At 39.1% G+C, this 22,050-nt stretch overlaps 1 protein-coding gene across 1 annotated transcript in view; it reads left to right on the forward strand.

Moving 5' to 3' along the window:
* Positions 1-413: 413 nt before the first annotated feature.
* The window catches only part of mdy (midway), a gene marked incomplete at its 5' end in the record, with an annotated part of 29,338 nt that continues 7,701 nt past the window's right edge, over positions 414-22,050 (forward strand). Inside the window, 8 exon segments of the mRNA XM_011312682.1 lie at positions 414-1,531; positions 5,169-5,297; positions 6,826-6,920; positions 9,630-9,682; positions 12,264-12,372; positions 17,167-17,319; positions 19,292-19,469; positions 20,175-20,283. Of these exon segments, the coding sequence (XP_011310984.1) occupies positions 1,416-1,531; positions 5,169-5,297; positions 6,826-6,920; positions 9,630-9,682; positions 12,264-12,372; positions 17,167-17,319; positions 19,292-19,469; positions 20,175-20,283 (942 nt within the window).

Here is a 22,050-nt window from a genome sequence, read left to right on the forward strand (position 1 = left end):
TTCTAATTTCCGTGAATATCTCCTCGATTCTCATGCCCCCCTAATACTTTTCCGAAAATTCCCAATTTTCAAATTCGAGTGGAAAAATGAAATGACAGAGGGGTCGGATTTAAAATTCCGTGAAGGCGGTTGTTATTCATAATGTGTTCTTTTACGTTCTCTCAGTTCATCGAACTCCTCATCGAGGATCGATAACAAAAGCGCAAATAGCCAAGAAATCATTTAATCATTCAATTCGATTCAGCGAGTAAAAGAGGAAAGAGGAAGGAATTGAGAAATCAGATTGTTTTTTAAAGGGCTTTTATCCAAAGTGGAACTCCTCGAGCAAGCGTCCGGTAAATCCCGATGAAAGTGCCTATCACAGCGAGGATAGTGGTTAAACGTCCCAAACTCTCCAAGTAAAATTCACTTACGCGTAGAAGATGAGAATCCAGAGCCCCCCATTCCACTTGGGATGTTTACAGTGAGTTAAGGAGTCCGTAAGGTCGACTAGTTTACTTGTAGAAAAGTAGCCAACCTCCAAGTGAATCTTTTGCTGTAACCCCTTCACCCCCTACGCCACCCATCGTTTCTCAAGCCCGTTTAAATGCTCTAGTTTCAAGTGAATCAAAGTTTCCCAACTTACCGCGTCGAATCTTGGTTCAAACTTTTCCACGGAGGTAATCTATTTTTTATACCTTTACTCTTTTTTTATCAACGCCACGAGATAAGAAACATAATCAATTTCAATTGACTTTAACGATCTCTTCATTCGGTAGAGGGTAATGGGAGTGAAACAGGAAAAAGTCCATTTATATCGGTGGTAGCTGGATTATATTTAATAAAAAAAAAGAGTTTTGATGGGGCACTGGAAGAAATTATCGCCCCAAGTTTATTATTTTAGATAATGCGGATTTGATTTTCTTTTTTAATTGAATACTCCAGATATTTTTTCCTCTCATCCAAATGCCCCCGAGAAGGCAAAGTTCGCAATCGACTCTCAAATCCATTGCGAAAAATGTCGAGTCTCGAGGGAGGGGATTATCTGAGGACAACTGCTTTATAAATTTGCATCATTGTTAAGAGGTCATTCAAATCGAGGTGCTATCTCGGCTCATATAAAAAAATAATAATTGTACGCTACTAATAAAATGAATAATAAAATAAATAATAACAAATGATAATAATAACGTGAAAAATAAATGACTAAAAGTGGATAGAAGAGCGACATCAACAGTGTATCACCCGCCACTTTCATTTTCAGTTTCGCGATGACATAACGCGTGACGAATTCAATCGGTATTCAGTTGTAATCGGAGTTCAATACGAGTCAAGAAGTTTACTATAATCGTGATAGGCTACGTGTATTTTCGCGAGTGAATGAGTGAATCTGAATGAATTGTGGATTAATTACGGTTGCATCAGAGTGATTGACAATGCCGGAGTACGAGCAGGAGTCGAGAGTGAGGTTAAGGCGTACAAAAAGTGTCACAAGAGCTGAGGAAATACAAAGGGCTGACTACATGGTGAGGAGATCACAACCAGATAAACCGTGAGTAAAAAAAAAATTCACTATCAAAATTAAAACAAACTCGGAGGTAAAGAATACCTGACACTGGGGAATAAATCCTCGTTTCTCGCCTTCTCCTGGTTTTTGACGACTTTTTTAAATTTAATGCCTTTGGTGGATTGTCTTTTTTTATGAATTTCGTGTCTTTGATTCAGTATTTTTTTTTATTCTCACTTTTATGTGTTACACGTCACATCGAATTTTTAACTAGGTGTGGGCATGATTTCATGTCACACATGGAAGATATCAGCCGGTCCAAAGTGCGCATGCGTCCCTGAGGTGCTCTCTGTCCTCTCTTTTTCCTCTCACTCTGGCGATCAGCTGTTTGCTATCGATTTTTTTTTTCCACCTCTCTCTCACACTTTACCCGCTGCAAAATACGGGAAAATTGGGCAAATTGTTGGGCTCTTTTGCTCTCCCGGTTTCGGGAGAGATAGGGGTAATAAAGTTTATTTTTCTTTCAACTTGGCGATGTGAATATTCATCGATTGTTTGGCAATCAGTGATGAAATACGATTTACGATGCGTTTGGCTTGGAGGGCAGCCAAAACCGCACACAGCTAAACCGCACACGTGGAATTCTCTCCTCTATTTAGGGGTGAGGGGTAGTTTCCATTCCGACGTTCTTAATTAACCATCCAAATACTCGGGGATCGGTGGAGAAATGGTCTCTCTAACTGGTAACATGGGGCTGATGCAAGCCCCATACGCGCCCTTATGCAAATCAAGTTGAATGCAATTGTCGAGGGTTTCAAATCATACTTGACGGTGCTAGTAACTTCGCTAAAATTCTCAATGGGAATATTCCGTAATGGGGTAATCCTTTTATGGGCTTTCCGCGTGCTTGGTACAAGCTGAGAGTGGAAAAAATGTGGGTTTGCGAATGGAGAATGCTCAGGACTATTTTTTCTGGGAAAATATCAAAGTTCCACTGTCTACACATTAGGACATTTTTCTAAGAACTGATGGAAATTATTATTGACGTAATTTGTCTGAAACGAGAATTTTTTTTCATTTATATTGAGGTCGAGGTTAATTTTTTTTTTATCAGGTGTAGTTCTCACAAGATTCATTGGCTAGGAAAATTCAGTATAAAATTCCTCCAAGCGTGTCATTCCATCATCAACTGCTGTAGCATATAGTTATCCTCGCAATTAAGACTTCACGTTGTGAACATTATCATTCACAATTAATGCAAATTCTCTCGCTATCGAAATTCCGAAAGTAGCGTCATGAAGTGGTGTATACATGCCTCATAGGCCAGAAGTTTCTCCAACCTGGTGGAGTCAACAATCGTAATTACGTAGGCTACTCTGAAGTTCTCCAGAAGCCAGTGGAAACTCAGAGTGTGTCTACCCTCGTCGTCTTCGTCGACGTGCTCGCAAAACTTTACTTCTATATCTTCATGGCATTATAAATTGCCGCGAAGAATCCAAAAAGCCGGTTATCACCTTTAAATTGTTTTCCAATCTTCTTTTTTTTTTATTCCCCACTGAGTTTTCTATTCGTTCTATCTTGAGGAGAAAAAAACTGCACCGGAGGAAAATCTCGGGAGCTTTTCCTTCAATCCCTGATCGGCCTTGTTGACTTTTTATGGCAAGCCCTTACCACACACAGACATAAACCAAGTTCGACCGATGATAAAAGTTTCAGTTGTTTCGGTATTCTTCATTGCCTTCTCAACTCTCAAGTTTCATTCGACTTCTATCGTCGTGATAAACTTCTTTCGCTGTCATCTCAAAGAAATTTCGCTCGGTGTAATGATCTCTCGAAAAAGGTGTGATTTTTTTTTATGGGAATTGCGAATTGCGTGAAAGTATAAACTTTTCGAAATTTCCCCTTAAAATTTTTAACAGCGACATCGCGACACTCAAAATTCCAAATAATTATGAGTTAGTAATAACAAATTTTATAGCAGACTGATAATCTCGAATTGAGGGCAAAAAAGGTCTTTAGGAAACGGGCGAGAAGACTCTCGATTCAAGTCATTAGCTTTCTCATTATACATGATTTTTAATTAATATTCAAAGCGGAGAGACGGCTCTTTCCATAAGCCTGGCATATCGCAAGAGACACGAAAGGTCTTGGGGAGAAGAAAATGGAAGACATTATTAGAGAAACGAAAGAAGAAATGGAAGCCTTCAGAACCCTCGGGAAATGATAATGACTTGCAAACATACACGAGAACTATTCCTCTGTACTTACTCGGAGGAGTACATCTGAGTACATCCGAATGCTCTCCGCTCCTCCTCTTCAATTTTTCTTTTTTTTTTTCAACTCTTTTGTCCTCCCTCAACGAGGCCCCTCATTTTTTCCCTTCTAAATGAATCTGGATATTTTATTTACTCTATCTCTAATGTTTGTCAAACACTCGCTGTTTTCCGACAGCTGGAGATAATTCTGGCTCTAGGGAGGCTTTGCCCCTGTGGATGCACGAATACCTCATTGGAGCTTTTCAAGATCTGTCATTTTCGAAATTGATCTATTACGCAAATTCATTACCCGAGGCAATCACGATGATGAGATGTGAATTAAACAGACGCCAGTGATTACAATTTGTATTAATTCTGTTAAAAATTATTCCCTCTCTGAATCCTCAATTTATCAGGAAATATGGATTCTTTATTTTATTTTCATTCGTTCATCAACTGCGGCTGTATGTGAATAATTGATTGTTGGAATATTATTTGTCTTCACAGATGCAAATTAATCCGTAATGCCAGTTGAGCGTTGAAACTGAATATTCCACGGAAATTTATTCAAAAGTTTCACATCGCGGATATGATTTCAAACTCATCAGACTTCATTGCACATAACAAATAGCTGTTGCTCTTTTTTTTTTTGTTATCGCACTGTTCCACGGCAATATCGGGGGCTATGAAAGAACCTAGAGTAATCTGAGTCCAGATCGATATTCCCATCAGCACCTAATAATTCCCTGTCGAGTTTTTCTTGTCCATTTTTTTTTTCTATTTTTTTTCTCCACGGATAAATGACTTTTCTGTAGCACATGGTATTCTGTTTCACGCCTATGCGAAAATTGAAATTCAAGTGATTATCTCTCCATTTCCGTGACACAATTAAATTTATATGAAATTAATTGAGAGAATTGGATTTTCCAGAATAAAAAATTTCGTCAAAGACTGGAGATAAATCCAATAACATTTTTTTTTTGGATTTTGAATGTGAAAGCGAAGGATGCGAAGAATGCGAATGAGAAGAAATTCCACGACGATTGTAATATTCAATTAAAGTCGAATTTTCATTGGTGAAAATTCACGAGCTTTTACGGGAATTCTAGGAAAATTCCAAGAGCGCAGAAGAGAAATTTAATGAGAATGTAACAGATAGAATTGGAGAAGACAGTCTCTCACTTTCTTGTCTCTTTTTTTTTAACGTAACTTGTCGGGACACAATGATGGCTCTTTCATACCCGGTGTAAGGCGATTACTCGCGAGTTGTCGAGGGTTTCTGTAACACGAGGAGAACATAAAAAATTTATCGAGGGCGTCCTAATGGAAAGATGACAAACTTGGGTGGGGTGTCATTGTAAAAAATGTGAGAAATTCTCATGGTTATTATTCATGGGTTTTAAACAACTCGTCTCTCTTTATCGCAGATGTCACAGGCCCAGGGACAGTCTATTCTCCTGGAGCTCGGGATTTGACAATTTCACTGGATTCGTTAATTGGGGATTTTTACTGCTGGGACTCGGAGGCGTTCGATTACTCCTGGAGAATTTCATAAAGTAAGTATCCATCATGGAGTAATCCGATCATTATTATTCCATAAACCTCCTCGTTGAGAGATTGACGAGTCTTTGGACGGGGAAAAATAGTTGAAGCTTTCATTGACGATATCTGGAGATTTTTTTTTTCAACCGAGGATTTATCCTCGGCAAAGGGAAAAATTGACATCTAACTCAAACATTTTTTTTTTAATCTCAAGCGCCATAGAGCTGGCTCGTTTTATTCTCCTATCTCGTTTTCCTCATTCTTTCATTTCTCGCGTTTATGATTTGATACTGTTTGATCTCCATCGATATGAAGGGTTCTTGATTACATCAATTTCCACTGGGAATGGACGTGGAGAATGAGGAAAGCCTCGATCTATATCAACTTCCCGCTGGGCACTGGCCTAATTGCTTCTGGCAGAGGAAATAAAATAGTGGAAGCTTTTTTTTTTCCCACTCCACTTTAATTTTTACTCTTATTTGCTCAGGTGATGTCACTGAAATTACTGGCATTACAGTTCACTGGGTCGTTTGGTATTTTCCGATTAAAATAAAGCCTGATTGAGTAAAGAAAAATATGAGAAATGGGAAGCGCAAGCTTATGGAATTTTCCCAGACAATCCAGTTTTATGCTACGTTGGGATATTAAAAAATTTTCATCATTGAATTCCGATTGCTCGTATTGAATAAATAATTCCCCGTTCTGGTGGAATATTTTAATCACCAGTGTTTGAATTTCAATAATGATTCACCTTCCAATTAGATAAATTTTAAATCACCGGAGAGACTGCTCGTTACATTCGGTACGGTACGATAAATTGATTTTTTTTTTCTTGTTTTTCACGCCAAATGAAAATGAAACGTGTGAATATGTTTTTTGGAGGTAATTATGACGTTATTAATTGCTTCCAGGCGGCATAAAAAGCACTTTATTAGTCATGGTTGGGATATTCAGGCGTTAAGAAGTTTATTATACCCTAATTGAAAATAAAAAACTTATCGCTTGACATGAATAGATCGTTGCTTTGCCATCGATGAATAACTTGTTTAAAATAAATGATGAAGTGAAATAATTAATTTTTTTATCGTGTCCGTCTAATCGCTTTCAAGTAAAAAGCTACGATATTTTTAACGTTCTCGTTGACGAATGGAATTTTTAGTTTTGAACTCGGAATGCCCCTCTTCGCCGAGGATACTTTCATCTTTAATAGGCATGTCAAATCGTTTTAAATGCAAATGGTTGGATATCCTGTTTAGTAGATACATACATAATAAGGAATAGTTAAAGTTTCCCCATAGCAGTTACTGGTGCCTTGAAAGTTTGCAGAATCGTACGCCCGAGGCTCATATACTTTCAATTTAATTGAATAAATATTAGTTTTGCGGAGGAACAGATTTAAATTGCCCCCCACGTGAAAATAACGTTTCAGTGATATTCACCTGATTTAATATGAATTAAATTTCTCTCTGAGTTATTCACGTGGTGAGTTTTCAATTCGCGTACGGCATTAATGAACTTGAATTTTCTGGTAATTATTTACAGATATGGAGTGCGGGTGGATCCAAGGGAGTGGTTTCTGTTTTTAAGTGGTAAAAGCGACGGCGGAGAGCAGTATCCATCTCTCATCCTTATAGTGTGTGAGTTGATTCATTTAATTATCATTTTTAATCGCATGAATTAGTCATCTTAGGGAGGAACAAAGCTATTAAATTTTCCACTGAATTCAATAGCAAGATTTATGCACAGCATTGCATCAATTCCTTTTTGATGAACTCCTGTGTGGGAACAGAATTAATTTTTCAAAAAGAAAATCTCCCGGAGTGAATGAAAATTTAAATCCATTAAATAATTACCAAAGCCGAAAAGTTTAATCTATTGAAAGCCTCGAGAGAATAAATTGGAGCTTCAAACTAAAAAACCAAAATACAGAAAACTCTGGAAAATCTCTAATTGAATTTTAGAAGAATTTGTATAGTTAATTCGTGTGGAAAAATATTTTTCCCTTCTACAACTTGAAAATAATAGATTTTCTGGCACTTGAGTAACTTTATGAGATGAGCGTATTGGAGTGAATTGAGAAAGAATGGGAAGAACGGTGAAAAATCTAAATTCGAATGTTGTTCTCCTGGTGCACACGGGGCGCGGAGTAATTCTTCACCATAAACAACCGAAACCGTGAAAATTTCAATTTTTTCCTCGAGATACGAGTCGAAAGGGATCGAGCAATGTACGTGTTTCTTGCGGGCTTTCCCGTAAAAAAATTCCAATAACACTTGTCGCACGTCGGTTCGGAAGAAACGTTTCAGAGTAGAAAAGAATGTGTATACATCCCTCTATATAGCTTTCCATTTACGTTTTATTCGCCTCGCTCGTATTTTCTTTGAATTTTCCCTGCGAATGTGAACGTGTCCTCGGTATACGAAAATTGTGCCTTGTGAATTTTCGAGGGGGATTGGAATGACGAGCAATAGAAGCGGTAGATAAGTCGGTGGAAATACCAAAATTTCATCAAATTGCGTTTTACGCTTTCCGTCAATGACGGCTAAATACATTTGATGGAGGATTGTTTTTATCGTTCGCGGTGTTTATTGCAGTGTGTGTGATTTCGTCATCATCATCTTTTCACTCCATTCAACCACGTTTCGTTAAGCCACGAAACGTCAAACGATTTGGTCATTTCCCGCCGAAAATTCAACACCGAACGAGATATAAATTGCACGATTTTAGTCTTTTCAATGTGATACGGTGTGATGTTCGTGTGTACTTCGGTAACACGAGTGATCGTTATTGCCCGAGAATTCGTTGGTTCTCGTAAAATTTGCAAATACCCAGAGGGGAAAATAAACGTTGGTAACGTCAATGGGTGATGTTCGCGCATGGATGGTTGCACTGCCACTTTTATCCATCGTGTTCCTCAAGAAAATTTATTTCTTCCTCTTGGCTACCATCAGCGTTAGCTTTATGGCTGTCAGCACGATTTTGTAACGAGTCGACCATTCACGGAAGGGAGGAAAAATGTTATTAGGGCTTTTAAAATTGGCGGCTACATCGCACAGTGAGAATTTCATTACCTCACAACATTGTTTACCCTTGGAAAAAAAATATACGTCATTTAAATGCATACATTGCACCGACAATGAGTATATCAATTTTTTTTTTTTTTATGAACGAAATGAAATGAATGAAAACTCTTTCAAGTATATATTTCTGCGGCTATAAGTTTATCTACTGTCAAATGCTCGGTATTAAATGAGAGAGAGAATTTCTGTTCGATACACCTAATAAATGCTTGGCAATGGGATTTGCCGGCCAAGTGCCGGCTGTTGGTCGTTTCACGGAAAGTACTTGGACCTCATCCTCCTCTTCCTCGTCCTCTCGCTTCGTCTCTCTTCACGCAAACGTGCGAGGCTTTTCCAACGGTGCAATCACGCTCTTAATTCGATTACTACCCCTCTAGTACATACCCCCACTGGCCCCACCTCGGATTAAGTAATTTATACACGACAACACCCGCTATGTTCTTCCGTTTTCGTACGTAACTAACAGCATGTTTCCACCTAACTCGTGTTGTGAGAGATTTCCAATAAACAACCCCGGGAATTGGATGTTTAAGTAATAAGTAGAACAAGAATAATTTCAATGTGCACTGCAGAAATATCCTTGATATTTATTCTCCATGTCACGAACAGAATAATTCTTGAAAAATCATTCGATGAATTTCACTCCACAAAAAATGAGTCTTTATTAAAATTCAATTCAATCTTTTTCTGAGTGAAATTTTGAGACATTTTTAAAAAGTGAAATTGAAGGATAAAATTTTCAACTTTTTTGTTTGTCTGATTGAAAATACTTGACTCTTTGATGTAAGTCACTTTACAAGAAGTGTTCATCGCCGTGTTCCTGAGGAGTTTGTTAATTGCCCGGGTAGCCACATCGCGGTTTAGGTACAAGAGGGTGGAAGACCAGGAGAGGATCTTGGTACCAGTTAATTACGCATCCTCGGTTACGAGTACGTTTTACTTTTCGCATAATTTTTTTTCTTTTCGTATTTTATCCTCGTCGTTCGTTTCCCTGTGAGACTTGAGAATTTCTGTAGGGCTTTTCACTCACAAGGGTTAGAGGACTTCGCCAATTACGAACGGCATCTGGTTCAGTCGACTGCACCAACCAATCTTCTTTGATACTTTGGAATACCATAATCTACTTTAGCAAACGTTTGTGGTGAGGTAATGGCTCATTACAAATCCACAAAGCAATTCATATTTAATCATTGATTTTTTTTTGTACGGGAATTTAATGAGTCGCGTATTTTTATTACTTATGGCTTTTATTTTTTATGGTTTCAGATTCCATCGTGCCGGTGGTGCTCTGCCTTCTCATCGAGAAAGGACTCTCATTGGTAAATATTTCAAGTTAAATGGCTCTCTAGATTGAATATCCCGTCCCATCACCGGTATAAAAATTCCTCTTAGAATTTCGAGTTGAAACACTTGACGTTCTTACTAGCAACTCGGGGTAATTACAGTTTTATGCGCGTCGTTATTGAAGAATGAGTCTTTCTCTTGAAACTTCAATTTACTTATTATTTTCAAGTGCAACGCCATTTTAATCTCATGAAAATTCAATTGTACTAATTAAAATTTGTGGTGCCTTGAATTTAGTTGATAAATAAGAAATTGCAAGAAGAATCGACTATTCTTATATAAATGGGGTATTTAAAGTAGACAGCGAACGATACGAAAAATTTAATTTTGAAAAATACGCGAGAGTATTGAAGAATTTTATTCGTCCCAAGTGACTGGATGTATTTTTTCAACTCAACAATAATAGCAGAAAAATCGAGAAACCATTGAAGTCAAACAATCGCTGTAGAGATTCCAGTATCACCAATACGAACCTTTTCCGATATCGTTTGATATAAATTCTCACAGAGAAATATCCAGGGGTAGGGAAAATGTTTTCGACAAAAACTTTAGTCTCAGATGGTCAATGTTGCACGACATCGTGATTTTATCCTTATATTTTATATATCCCGTGACTGAACGTGCAATCGGACGCTCAGTGCAGCTGAGCGTAATCTTGGCAAATAGTTTCTAGAAATGTAGCTGAAGTGATGCAATGGAAACATGAGTGTCTACTCGTTCGTACGACTCGTATAAAATCATGAACTCGAGCTTTCAACTCTCTGGATATACATGAGTAATCCGGCTTTATACATTATTCCTGACTATTGATAATTCACGTTGACGATGCTTTTGGGGTGCGTCAGTCTTCACATCGTGGTGAGAGAACTGTTGCTGTTTCAACTTCACTGTTTTATTGAGTTGACGCATTTTTCATTTGTATAAATTTCCACCATCTTGTCATTCCTCGGGAATTTTCGAACATCCTGTTATGGAAAATTCAGAATATCCTGGAGAAATCAAACTCAACTGTCAATTTAAATTCAGTCGCGTCACACTGAACTCCATTTCTTTCCCTGGATTTTCTCATGAGAATTTTAGAGACAAGTCCGTGAAATCGGGTACATAGATTTTTTTCAGCGAGAATTTTTTACGAATTGATTAAATTTTGAGAGGAAAATGGCTGTTTAGGTGCAGCAACTATCTGCATTTTGCAGGCTTTCGTTATTCTCACGGAATTATTGAACTGAATATTCAATCTGAAGGGTGGGATACTGAATTCGATGTGATTTTATTGATTTTCTGATGAAAATCCCACATTTCAACGGCGAGTACATGAAATGAGATAAAAATTCCACACCAGTGGCGGGAAAATGAAGGGAAAAAAAAAAGAGAAAAAATTCACAATACATATATGATTTTTCCGAGGGTATATTGCGTAGGATATGACCGCGTTGAAAAAGTCACATCAAGCTGTAATTAACACGATTAATTCTGATTCAAAAGGGTTCTCCTCGAGTTTCCGCTGAAGCCGTGTGAATTCGAGTGAGCACTTCATTTAAGTACGATTGACTCCCAGAACTCGAGTGTGTCACTTGCTTACTCTCGTGAAATTGGTGTGCAACTTGTAAAGAGCATAGAAGGTACATCGTACAACTCCATGTTTCCATGGAATTATGTGTCGAAATTAGAACGACATAAAAGAGAATCGAGAGTAAAATCACTAAGATGATTATATCCTTAATCGTATTACTTTAATCAATTAGTGAGAGTACAATGGGAATAATTCAACAACTCTGATGTACTTAGAAACGGGGAAATGGCGTTAATCCGAGAAAAATAAAAAATTTAAAAAATGGAGAAAGGATTTTTTAAAAATAATTGTCTAAGCGGTGAATTTTGTACGCGCGGGAGATTGGAATTAACTAACTGGATTATGTCACGTTGATTCATTTTGATAGTAGTATTCACCGAGGATTCTCAGCTGAGATTACCTCCGAGCTATTTTTATGTGGAAAAGTGAATTATTCATCATATTTTCCGGGGTATTTGACTGTGCTTATTCATTACGGGTATCTAATTGCGTAAAGTTGAATGTGGCGAGCGTAACTAGAGGAAATTGCCGTTTGTTCTCGGCTGTTCCCCTCTCGCGCACTAAATCTTCAAATCCTTCAAGATTCTTGATCAATATCTCCAATTTACCGGTGCTACTACTATTAGCTGTGTGCAAATGGGATGCACATGAATATTTCAGCTATGCAATTAGCAGGAGACTGCCAACAATTCGTGTTATCTCGCGTTGCGCTCAATGGAGAAGGAGAAGCTCGTTGTAAATGTTTGATAATGTAATTTGGATGTGCGCCGTACATTTCTCCAGCATGAAGATTCAATGGAATTTTAGAAGCTCGATGATTGATGATGATGAGGGAATTCGTTTTATTGTGATTTACGGTTCAGTGCACTCGGCGAGAGTCTCTTTCTCTAATTCACGTGGCTAAAAAATTTTTTTTTTATTTTTTTTTCATTTCAAGGATAAGACATGTGATAAAAATAATTTGAAATATTGTCATGTGGCAGGATATCATGGCTCATGGTCCAGGAATGGTGTTCCACGTTGTCAATCTTATCGTTATGGTGCTGATGCCGATGGTTGTCATTCACGTGAAGGAATCCGGCTTCAGTCTGAGTGAGTAATAAAACAAGCGTCAAAATGTCTACACTATCTCTCTGTTGGTTCCATTTAGTTGTAATATTTCAATGGATATTTAAATGAACTGCCAACAGTCCACTGCGGTTATCTTGGTGAACATTTCGCTGATAGAGTTGTCAGCTGGTCATCCAACCTGGCATTCTCCATATAACTTGGGTAGCATCCCGACGTGAAACGTTATACCCACAATCCCGTTTTCATGTCGACCCCCTTCTCCACACCCCCTTCATTCGCTATTCGCATTCGTTGAGAATATGTCATCCCTGAGTTTACATGCAAATCCAATTACTTGGGGTGTGCCTTGTGGCAGATCCATTGGATATGTTCAGTTTCTGCTTTTGTCACGCATACAGACAAATCATCCGGCTAAATTAACACGGGTAAATGTTGAATTTAATTAGGGATATCGTAATGGGAATGGCAATGTTAGATATTTTTCACGTCGGGGTAATGTCACAGGGATTCTCGTCAGGCTCAACGTTTGTCGTCATTCAGAGGAAATTCTGCTGAGTTAATTTTTTTTTACCGTAACCGAGTGAATTACTGCACTTGATATTTCACAAACTGTTCGAATGTGTATGTTATATTTTTTAATGTACATTTTTGAAATACCCATTTTTCCGAGTGAAAAAAAATTGGAGGAAAAAATTCGAACGTCATGGATGCGGATAAAATGGGACGATCAAAATTCGAATAGCACTAGACAATGAAAATTCCATGTTCTCGATTGAAAAAAATTATTTGGCAATTTTTGGAGAGTCACCCCTTCCTATTAGCATTCCTTGCATTTCAGTCGGAATGTATTAGCTGCAGGGGTTGAAGGGAGGGTGAAAGAAGAAGAAAGGAAAGTAGAAAAAGACCATTTGGTGGAGGTGAAAAGTTTCGTTTTGGCACGAAACAAGCGCCTAAAAGTTGGAAAGTCTTTGAGTATCTTTTTCGAGTGCATACACCCGGTCTTCTTCACCCTGCTCTTTACTCTTTCTATGTCGACCCTCTTCTGACATGCGAAACGACTCACGTCTGCACTCGAGGGCACACCTACTTACTTAGACCGTAGTTTTGATACCTCGTACTTTCTCGGGTGCCCATGGCTTTCAGGTTTGAGGATTCTTTTTCGGCATGACCCACAAGTAAATTGCAAGATGAAAACCCACTACTCGGGGGGATAACTTTTCACGGGATAGTCGGGTGGAAAATTAATTACGTTCGCTCGACACGCTGGCATTTTTTTTATCAAATATATAATTGAACAGCTAAAAATTTATTCGGTTTTTATAAATTTCATGCCTCTTAGTCGATTTTAAGTGCTCCAAGTATTTTCACGTGAAGTTTAAAGTGTAATTTTCCGAGTGCAAAAAAACTACGCGAAAAGGTTAAGGGTAACGAAATTTTCCGCGAATTCAACATCAAAGCCCATTAGACCGTGACGACAGCTCTCCACAATCAGAGGTATCCACCACCCCCTAATTCCAAAAAACAAAAGAGAGAAAAAAAAAATCAACAAGAGGTCTCGGCGAGGCGGTACCCCTGAGAAAAAACGAAAAATGTAAGGGTGAAAAAAAAGCCCTTAGGACCAAAGCGAACGTTAAACGAGAAGGGGCTCGACGTACCGTGAAATTCCACGAAGGCGAGTCACGAGTGGGTGGTGGAAGTGGTTGGTAGTTCTAAGTAGATGTTGGATAATACGTAGGCAACCTTAGGTGGGTTATAGGTTGGAAGCTAAAATCCAGGTGGCACACTATGAAGCCAACTACCCCTTCTGTATGAATCTAGACAAGTAAACGTAGCCAGCACAGACACAGTTGTACACCCTTAGTCAGACCTTTGGCCTCTTGGATAAGAATGTATTTACATATGCAACGAGCCTGGATTCTAGCCAGCAACTCCCTGTTAGGTTAACTAGCTCGTTGCACTATTGGTCTGAATGCACGCCTCTGGCCCGTTTACACCGGATAATCCCTCGGAAATTAGGATGAGAAAATTGGTTCTCAAGAATGTCAATGTTCCAAAGCTAAAGATGCCGCCGACAAATTTTTGAGAAATTTATCATCAAATTGTCGCGATAATTAGGACATTGATTATATTGCTCGGAGGCAACCTTTGGCTTTCAACCCGACAACACGTACGAACAATGAGGGAGGTAAAAGTGCAGTTGTACCGAATTACAAATGTTAATTTCAGTTACCGTGAATTTACCCACCGGTGCACAGCTAATTCATGCAAAAATAATTAACTCAGCATTTTCGTCATAACATTCCGAAGTTCCTCGGGACAAATTAAATTCTGCCGCTTACTCAATTGTCTAATTGATGGTTTTATATTCAGTCTTGGATGGGGAGGAAAGTGGAGGGTATAAGTGCTCGGTTGATCTCATTTTTCATCCACTTGAGGTGAATTGTTTTGGAAGTTGTCATTTCACACTATTCGCCTGACGTACTTGAATCAATTTGGATAGCCGAGTCTAGTGTCTGGGGTTGAGATTATTAGGATTTCATGAGTATTTTGGTTAACCAACAACTTCGGGCTAAGGGAATCTTGGTGGATTGTTGGTGCATTCAAGGGGCAGAATTGTAGTCGGTTTCTACCAGAATTTCAGCTATGCTGAGGTACGGTGGCCTCGGCTTTTTTCCAGCAGCTGGAATTCTCATGATTTATCTCCAGGATATTATAAAATTGATGAGGATTATTATTACTCCCTGAGAGAGAGCTGCCACTGTATATTGTACTCTCGGTACAGGCACTATTGAATTAACTGCAGTGAATTAGAATTGCGTGACTTTTCCGAGAAATGATAAATCATTTTGACAAATTTTTTCACGTCATCTCTCAAATTACAATGAGATGGTCTAATTTAGCCGTTGACAGGGCCCGTGATGGGGTTTTGCCTTTAATTCGAAAACGAAATGCACTGCGTGTGCCAAAATAGAACTTTACGCAGGATAACTCGCCTCGGTGATTACACTTCCTTGCCAGCTGGATACAGTGCCAGAGATCCAGACAGTTTCTTGTTGCCATTCAACTGCATAGTTTTACTATACCGCGATTTTGTAGGACGTAAGTAGCGAATTACTGCAACGGTATGCATCGTGACAGGGAATAAATCCTTGGAAATTCTAACATTATAAATACCAAGTTTTTAGCTCTTGGAAGAATAAATTGTCAGAGCCATCGCCATCCATTTCACGTTTTTTTTTCCTCTTCTAGGAGTACATTCGAATTTGCAATTAAATTGACGATTACGTATTCAGATATTGAAATTAATACGAGACTTCTATAACTGGGGAGTTCTTATACAGCGGCAGACAGCTCAAATTATTGGTGTGGTGTCACGTCAGCCACACGTGCGCATGACATACCAGATTATATCACGAATTTTTTTTTCACATACCGTGTGCCTTATTATATGGAACTTTTGCCTTATATGGTGGGGTTTGTGTTTCCCATCGGATCATTTTTTATCCGCCTAGTCGATATTCGTCCCGGGAACAAATTATTTTGCACGGGGCGCAATATCGAAATTTTTTTCCTATCTCGTATCAAGTGATATGGAGGACTCGAGTTTCCATCGGAAAAATCCACTTTGAAAAAGTTATTAAAATTATAAAAAAATTTTGGGACGCAGGAGAATTTGTTGGGGAGAAAAACGCTTTCCGGCTTTCATCTTGCTTTGGGACCCATAGTGCCGAGATAATCACCATTTTTATAAAATTTCAAAAATGCGATTTTCGGACTGAGGTTTGGTGCATTAAAAAATACGTAGATAGATAAATAGATGTTTATCCATTGATGCGTATTCTTAATTGAAAAACTACGGGTCCCCGCATATAGAATGTCTCATTCGGTAATTTCAATCCTCTCAGACATTTATTAATTCCTCATCGTCGAAAAAGTCAGCAGTCAGTTGTATGTGATCGATTAAATGTTTCCTCCGTCGCAGGTTGGAAGCGCATTCGATCGATCCCAAAATAAACTGAACCTGACAATGACGACTGATTTTAAAAGAACTGAAAATATTATTTCCACTCTCGAGTACGAATCATGCGAAAAACAATCCAATGAATATGATTTTGCCAATTTTTCCCTGTTATGCCAACGGTTTATTGCACATTATAAATAAACCCAGTTGTCAAGGTGCATAAAACAATTCCTTCGACTGTAAATTTGGTGATGAACAACGCTCATCACCATGAAAAAGTGGTAGATGGTGTCATTAATGAATTATCATCAACGACTAAAACAATTACGCGCTGTTGGGGTCCGGTAAAATAAAGCGGATGGCCTGTGATAAAGGTTTAAGAGTACTGGAAAAGCTGGGCACGATAAAATGTATTCTCGGGAATTTCCCATGGGATAATCAAGTACCTGGGACAAAGGGACTCCCTGAGTGAGAATACGTGGATAGGAATATACTGTTGAGAGAGTGAAATGGAATTATTTCACTGTCGGGGGTGCAAGTTTGCAGCGGTGCGAATGCTTTTCAGACGAAGGGTAAAAGGAAAAGGGAGATGATGATGATAAGACATCAGTATTTCTTTCTACTGTTCAACTTGAAACGTCCTGTCCTAGCGGAATGTCACAATGGATGGATCTCAATGCTATGATTCAATCTCTTCAACGAACGCGCCCTTTTTATTCTATTTATATTTCTCGTGAAATAAAATGCACAGAAAATTTGACTCACCATCTCACGCCTCCATTAGTCCTCCGTTTATGATGAAATTGTTCTCTCATCTCAGAATATCAACATGCCAATTTACTTTTGATTTGCAGTTGGATCGATGTACGTTTGCATGCTCTATGCTATCTTATTCCTGAAGCTGTGGTCCTACGTCCAGGTGAACATGTGGTGTCGTGTGAGCGCGAAAAAATCAACGAGTCAAACTCGAATGCGGAGACAATCACTGTCTTACAACAATCTACAGGGTAAGTGAATCCATTGCGGTAATAACATTTCCATGTCTCAGCAAAAATGATAACTGAAAAAAAAAAAAATTTCCATCATGTAAATAAAGCCGAAAAACCAAAAATCACAGTAGAAAATTTCCAGAGAATGTTCCTCGTATAAATTTTCCTAATTGATGTTTACAAAATTTCAATTTTGCGTGGGTGTAATAAATTTAATTGGCGGAAGTAATTTTTTGTTTCGGTTAGTTGTGTACGTGACGGATTCAGTGGGCGAGTAATTTGAGAAGCTGAGGAGTGAGAAAAATAGCTCGAGTCATTAGATGCCAGCTAAGATTGGAAATTAGTCGGGTACATACGGATTTCAATGGGCGTGCCTCTGGCATTTCCGCAATTTAAGGGCCCACCCCCATCCGAGGAACAATTGTTCAACGTAAAATTGCCAACTCTGGTTCGACGAAAGAAACTAACGACGTTGCCACACTCTACTACCTAGGTAGTAGAGTTAATTTTCGAGATTCCTCTTACGTTACCCGGGTCTTTTAACGGCCATACATTGTGGCTACGTGCTTTTCTCCACTTTCACCACACCCCCATTTCTCAGTAGGCGACCTTCGAGATATATGAACCAGGATGGTGGTTCTTGGGCACCCGAGGAATCCTCGAGGTGCAGCCCTGGAATTACCGGCCATCCCGTACTTTCCCTCCTCCTTTTTCTCTCGGAGGCGTGATTGAAAAAGGAGGAATAAAAAATTTAATTTATATCCGCAAAGTAAAGAGCCTAATAAGAGCAATGAGGAAAGTTAAAGAAAATAAGAAGGAGGTATTTACTATTTCTCTGAGTCACCGGAAACGCTCAACTTTCAAAGGGATAACCAATGAAAATGAAAATGATGAAATGATTTCCCATTGAATTTTTTTTATTCGTCTTGAAATTTAAATTTTTCATGGAAAACGAGTGAAATTGGACTTTGGAAAAATAGGGGGTATCGTCTGACGGACTTTTAACAACACGCAACTACCCCAACATCATAACGATCGACATTTACGTGGAATTGAGCTGGTGGGTTATATTTTCTGGAAGCCGTAGAATTGAAATGAGTCGACGACACGCAATCACCATGTCTAACCGGGTGGCATTTGCTCGATTGCTCGTCTGACTCGGGCTTATTTTTTTCTCCCTATTTAATTCGTTTCACATAGAATAAGGGGGTGGAAATAAGGGTGGAATTTTTATGTTGAATTACCGGGGCGAGGGTAACGGGCCGTCCACGATGAAATTCACCATTTCAATAGTCAACGGTAATAATTCGAAATACCATATTGATTCAATACCTTAGCATTGAATGTGCTGATTAAGCAGATGTCATTGCCGGTAAGACGGGTAAGGAGGATTCGATAAGACGAAGGTCTAAAAAAAATGCCGAAGATTTCTCGTGCAGATCGTCATGCTCACAGAGATCCCAAAGAAAAACGGTGTGGAATTTCATTTGAGCCGGATGCCTGGTGCTCGTTACGTCGTTGGCACGTAAAAGGAGGAAGGAACTGGGGAATGAGGAATCTGGAGGCGTCAAAGTGGCAGGGGTGGAGGGATGGGGGGGAAAAGCATTGCGAGACATCGACAAGGCATCCGTGGCGCGTAGTTGTTGGTAATCCCTCAGTATCTGAAGGTTTGGTCCGTGCCATATTCAAGGAAAGTGAAGGTGTTCGGTGGAAGATTGTTAGGGGATGAGAAAGAAGATGGAACGGATAAATTTTCCAATTTGACCTGTTAGGACTGTGCCACCCGCTTTCTATAGTCAATGCACTTTTTAAAGCTCCCTTTGCCGATCTCTCCTTGCTTGATTTGAATTACAAAGTGGATTATCCATTGGATTTGGTTAATTGAAGGGATTCTGTCAGTAGGGATTTTTGGTTTTGACTCGCGGTGTTTTAAAATTTATCAAAAGGAATTATCAATTTTTTTTTAATATTGATAATTTGTGCTCAACAGCTTCGTCGGTTCATCAGAGTAGCAGTGAATTGGATGAAGTGTGGCATGATGCTAATGGATCAAGTCTTTTGGTCCAGTATCCAGATAATCTTCACATTGGCGATCTTTTCTACTACATACTCGCGCCAACACTGTGTTACGAGCTAAACTTTCCACGTACTCAGAGAATTCGAAAAAGGTAACAACTGTTTTCAACATTTTAAGCAACTTGGAATGTATTCGTAAAAAGTTTTCGTACGATCGATCACTCGAATTGGTAAAAGGTCAGTTCGATTGAATTTATCTGTGTTCATTGAACAGGGCATACACGTTTATTCTGTCTGGAAACTAGTGAGAAAATAGGAGAAAAAGGTAATTGGGGGAGGAGAGAGAAAACTTTACCGTAAAGTTTTAGTTCCGTAAATGAGCGGCAGTCCTTGCTCCGTGCCATTTCTTGCTCATCTACAAGTCTCTCTTGCTCGTTCCTTTCTTGTCTGCATTACACAGAAGTCTTTTCACTTTCTTCATTTTCATTTCTTTTCCTCCTCATCGTGCTTGGTGTTTCTTCCTTTTTTTTTCCCTCTCTTCATTTTTGTTCGCTACAATTTTTTTCTTTCCCTCTCTGAATGAGAGTCAGAAGAGTAGACACGACGCATTGTAGGGGACCCAATGTGAAAAGGCACTCGTTGAATTAGATTCGAGTGGATGCCATTGTTGTAAGACCAAGTGGGAGGCAACAAACTCTAGACAGTTATACCTAGCAGTGATGCATTACTCGTTGCACGTTCGACCTGTTTTAACTGGTCTGTGTGGTACTCGAGGGGACCAGAAAATCCGAGGAAATTTTCTTTTTTCCTCCACCAGTTGAGGCAACCAACAATTTGTATATCCCCTCTGATTTCAGGTTCCTGATAAAACGAATATTCGAAGTATTCGTTGGCTGTCAAGTGGTAATGTCCCTCTGCCAGCAGTGGATGATACCATCAGTGAAGAATTCTCTCATTCCCTTTACGGTGAGTTTCCCAATTATAATTAACATGGACATTAGACCAAGGAGGGAGTCGATGAAACCCTCCAGGTAGTATTAAATACAACGGCAATATCAAAAAGCAATGGAAAGTCCCTGTATTGTTAACCCAAACTGTCTGCATCTACGGCTAGCCTGTGCATAAATTCCATGGACAAGTACATCTACAAGACCCTCACGTATTAGGTACCTGATAGACCGCCTAGTACACGTACTCCAAACTGTGTTCACCACCCTTTCGCACGTCTGCTTCAACCCTGTATATGTATTCAAAATAGGTTATACGAAGTCGACTATGGCTGAGGGGGGGCTTAGCCTGACAACTTCCCAACCACAATTCATCCGAAAACCCTAAGCTAAAGTTTTGCGGGTTGTAACAGGCTTTACTTGTGGGTGAACGCGAGAACGTGCTAATCGAGCGATCGGTGGAGGTACTTTTAACCTCAGAGCTCGAGAGATTTATCGTATCAGTCTTGTGTCATCAAATCTCATCTCTCATTTTTTTTTTCATACTCGTCAGAGGTGATCGTCTAAAGTGTCCACTCTGATGACTGGATAACATTCATTATTCTATCGCTTTCCATCGCCAGGTAAATTATTTCACTGACAGAAGAGTGAAGTATGTGAATTTTTTTTTTTATACTCATTTCAATTGGAAGGTTGTTTATTCCATTGGTGAATTTTTTATTATTGTAATGGTATAATGCACGGACGCCTTGAGAACGAGTCATCGAGTCGAAATACTCGTGAATATTAGCAATTCACCTTCTCGACATGACAATAACCTGAAGACTCCTGGTTTAAACGTAAAGCGTGATAGAGGGGCCGTCCCTCGAGGCGGCATTATTGCAAAATGGATGAAATATCGCATCGATTTCCCACCTTGCAAGCGATGCCTCGATAATCCTCTCGTCTTTGTCCCAGGATGAGGGAGAAAACAACCAGAAAAAAAAAACAGAAGAAAAAGCAAGTTGCAGTCATCTTTGGAGGGCTGCAGAAGCTTTATGAAGACTTTTCCTGTTTATTTTTCAACCTTCACTTTTTTAGTTTTCTCGCTCTCTGAGTTTTCAACTCATTTCTCAATAGTTACGAGATTGCTTATCGTGACTCGAAGTACTCGCGACATATTGCATTAAAAAAATTGTTTGGTGGTATAAATTCAGGTGCGTTGAATTTTCATTGGAAAGGATGGAGGCTACATGAATTAATGAGTGAGATAAATTCCATGTGAATCTTCTACTCTCATTATTTGAAGCCTGCGAGGATGGTCTTAGGAGATTACCGTAAAAACCTCTTTTCAGCTGAGAGGTAGAATTAATAGAAGAGCCCTCTTACGAAAATTACACTCACCACTAATTTTAATAACAATTCCTACAGCCTTTTCATTTCTCATTCCATCCTGATAATGAACAAAGCTCACTTTATCCGGTCCAAAAAGGCTTTTGAGTATTTTCACGTCGAGGCATTTTCCGTAGCCTTTTAATTTTATTTATACTGGATTCGTCGACTCCACAGGGCAACCCTCGAACTCAGAGGCGCAAGGTCTTCTCCGTTCTCTGGGTAATCTCGTCAGTCCAAAAGTCTCGTTTTCCATTTCCTGTTGTAAGGCCATAGGAATAATAGAGATCAAGGCGAAAGAACGGAGGGAAAATGAGATGCTTCCTCCGTGTGCCCCACGGTAAAGTCATGAATATTTCCTCGGGCTCAATAGAAACATGGAAACTCGAGGTTAAATTTTGTCTGGGGCTATATA

The sequence above is a fragment of the Fopius arisanus genome, unplaced genomic scaffold (assembly GCF_000806365.1).
Source record: "Fopius arisanus strain USDA-PBARC FA_bdor unplaced genomic scaffold, ASM80636v1 scaffold00105, whole genome shotgun sequence".
NCBI lineage: Eukaryota > Metazoa > Arthropoda > Insecta > Hymenoptera > Braconidae > Fopius > Fopius arisanus.